General features: G+C 44.2%; 1 protein-coding gene across 1 annotated transcript in view; it reads left to right on the top strand.

Moving 5' to 3' along the window:
- PRKAR2A (protein kinase cAMP-dependent type II regulatory subunit alpha) overlaps positions 1–1857 on the top strand; it is a 104182-nt gene that overhangs the window by 69675 nt on the left and 32650 nt on the right. The window contains 2 exon segments of the mRNA XM_023519516.1: positions 502–560; positions 1200–1353. Of these exon segments, the coding sequence (XP_023375284.1) occupies positions 502–560; positions 1200–1353 (213 nt within the window).

Raw genomic sequence — 1857 nt, 5'->3', positions numbered from 1 at the left:
ACATTCATGCATAGGTACATACAGTGTGGCCATAAAGTTGGTGTGCAGTTTAAAATAGCTGTTTTAAATTGCATGTGAACTTTATGGACAATGTGTGTGTGTGTGTGTGTGTTTTAGAGATAAGGTCTCGGCTGGGTGTGGAGACTTAGACCGTGTTTCCCCGAAAATAAGATACTGTGTTATATTTATTTTTTCTCAAGAAGACAGACTAGGGCTTATTTTCAGGGGATTTTTTTGTTGTTGTTGTTTTATTTTTTTGCAGTTTTTGGCTGGGACTGGGTTTGAACTTGCCCTCTAGCATATGGGCCCAGCTTCCTACTCCTTTGAGCCACAGGCGCCACCCAGGATGCCTTATTTTTATTAAGTAACAATCTGCATTCATTCACATACAGTTAAGTTACCTTCTTCTGGAACCTGACAGGGGGAGCCAACCTTGTTGGTGGGACTGGCTCTAGTGATGCGTGAACTCCTTTCCCCTAGCCGTTCACACGTGCGCAATAGGATGCCTGCGACTACGGTCGTGCACCTGTGCAAGTGCAAATGGCTCGAAGAAAGGAGCTGTAGCAGATAAAAGGTATTCCAGTCTTCCTTACCACTCTGCGCCAAAATGCATGGTGTTGCCATACAGATACACTGCATAGCCATGCCCATCACTAGGTCTCATTATTGCGGTAGGGCTTATAGTTAACAAATGAAATCTTGCTAGGGCTTATTTTGGGGGTAGGTCTTATTTTCGGGGAAACACAGTAGCTGTAAGCATTCTGGGAGGCCAAGGCGGATGGATTGCCCTGAGCTCACAGGTTCGAGACCAGCCTGAGCAAGAGCAAGACCTCATCTCTGAAAATAGCCAGGCTTGTGGTGGGCACTTGTAGTCCCAGCTACTCAGGAGGCCGAGGTAAGAGAATCACTTGAGCCCAAGAGTTTGAGGTTGCTATGAGCTATTATACCATGGCACTCTACCGAGGGTGACCAAAAAAAACCAGACTAGAGATAGAAACTCACTGTGTTGCCCAGGCTGGCCTGAACTCCTGGCCTCCCAACTGCTGAGATTTCAGGTATAAGTCACCACACACAGTCTTGTTACATTTTTATATACTAGAAAAATTGTGTTGGAAATCTCTCAATGTTTTATATGTATAACTGCCAGTTCTTATATTATCAGAAGTAATTAATGAAAGTGTTTCTTATCATTCTTCCAGGGGGACCTATGATATTTTGGTAACAAAAGATAATCAAACCCGTTGTGTTGGTCAGTATGACAACCGGGGCAGTTTTGGAGAACTAGCTCTGATGTACAACACCCCAAGAGCTGCTACCATTGTTGCCACTTCAGAAGGCTCTGTTTGGGGACTGGTGAGTGAGAGAAATGATTCTCTTTGTGTCGCACAGTCTTATTTACCCTTACTTCTGGGTTTCTTGTCTTTGGGCAAGAATAGTTGGTTTTCTACTATATAGCTAGTTATCTGAAAGAAAATGTGGAAATGTATCTTTCCTTTCCTCTAAAATGATTTGTCAACGAACGATTTACTGTAAGTTACAGGGGCAAGGCTGAGTCTTTTGACCTTATATTATACAGTTTGTATTACATTTTCTGATCCTGTTTTTATCAGACAAATAGAGAGGAGAGAACAAGAAGTAGCCTAGGGCTCAACACCTGTAGCTCAAATAGCTAAGGCACCAGCCACATACACCAGAGCTGGCAGATTCGAATCCAGCCTGGTCCTGCCAAACAAGAATGACAACTACAACCAAAAAATAGCCAGGCGTCGTGGCGGGCACCTGTGGTCCCACCTACTTGGGAGGCTGAGGCAAGAGAATTGCTTAAGCCCAGGAGTTGGAGGTTGCTGTGAGCTGTGA

The sequence above is a fragment of the Otolemur garnettii genome, unplaced genomic scaffold (genome assembly GCF_000181295.1).
Source record: "Otolemur garnettii isolate 467f Iridium unplaced genomic scaffold, OtoGar3 scaffold00179, whole genome shotgun sequence".
In the NCBI taxonomy this organism is placed as follows: Eukaryota; Metazoa; Chordata; class Mammalia; order Primates; family Galagidae; genus Otolemur; species Otolemur garnettii.
This window is presented reverse-complemented; position numbering and strand designations above follow the sequence as displayed.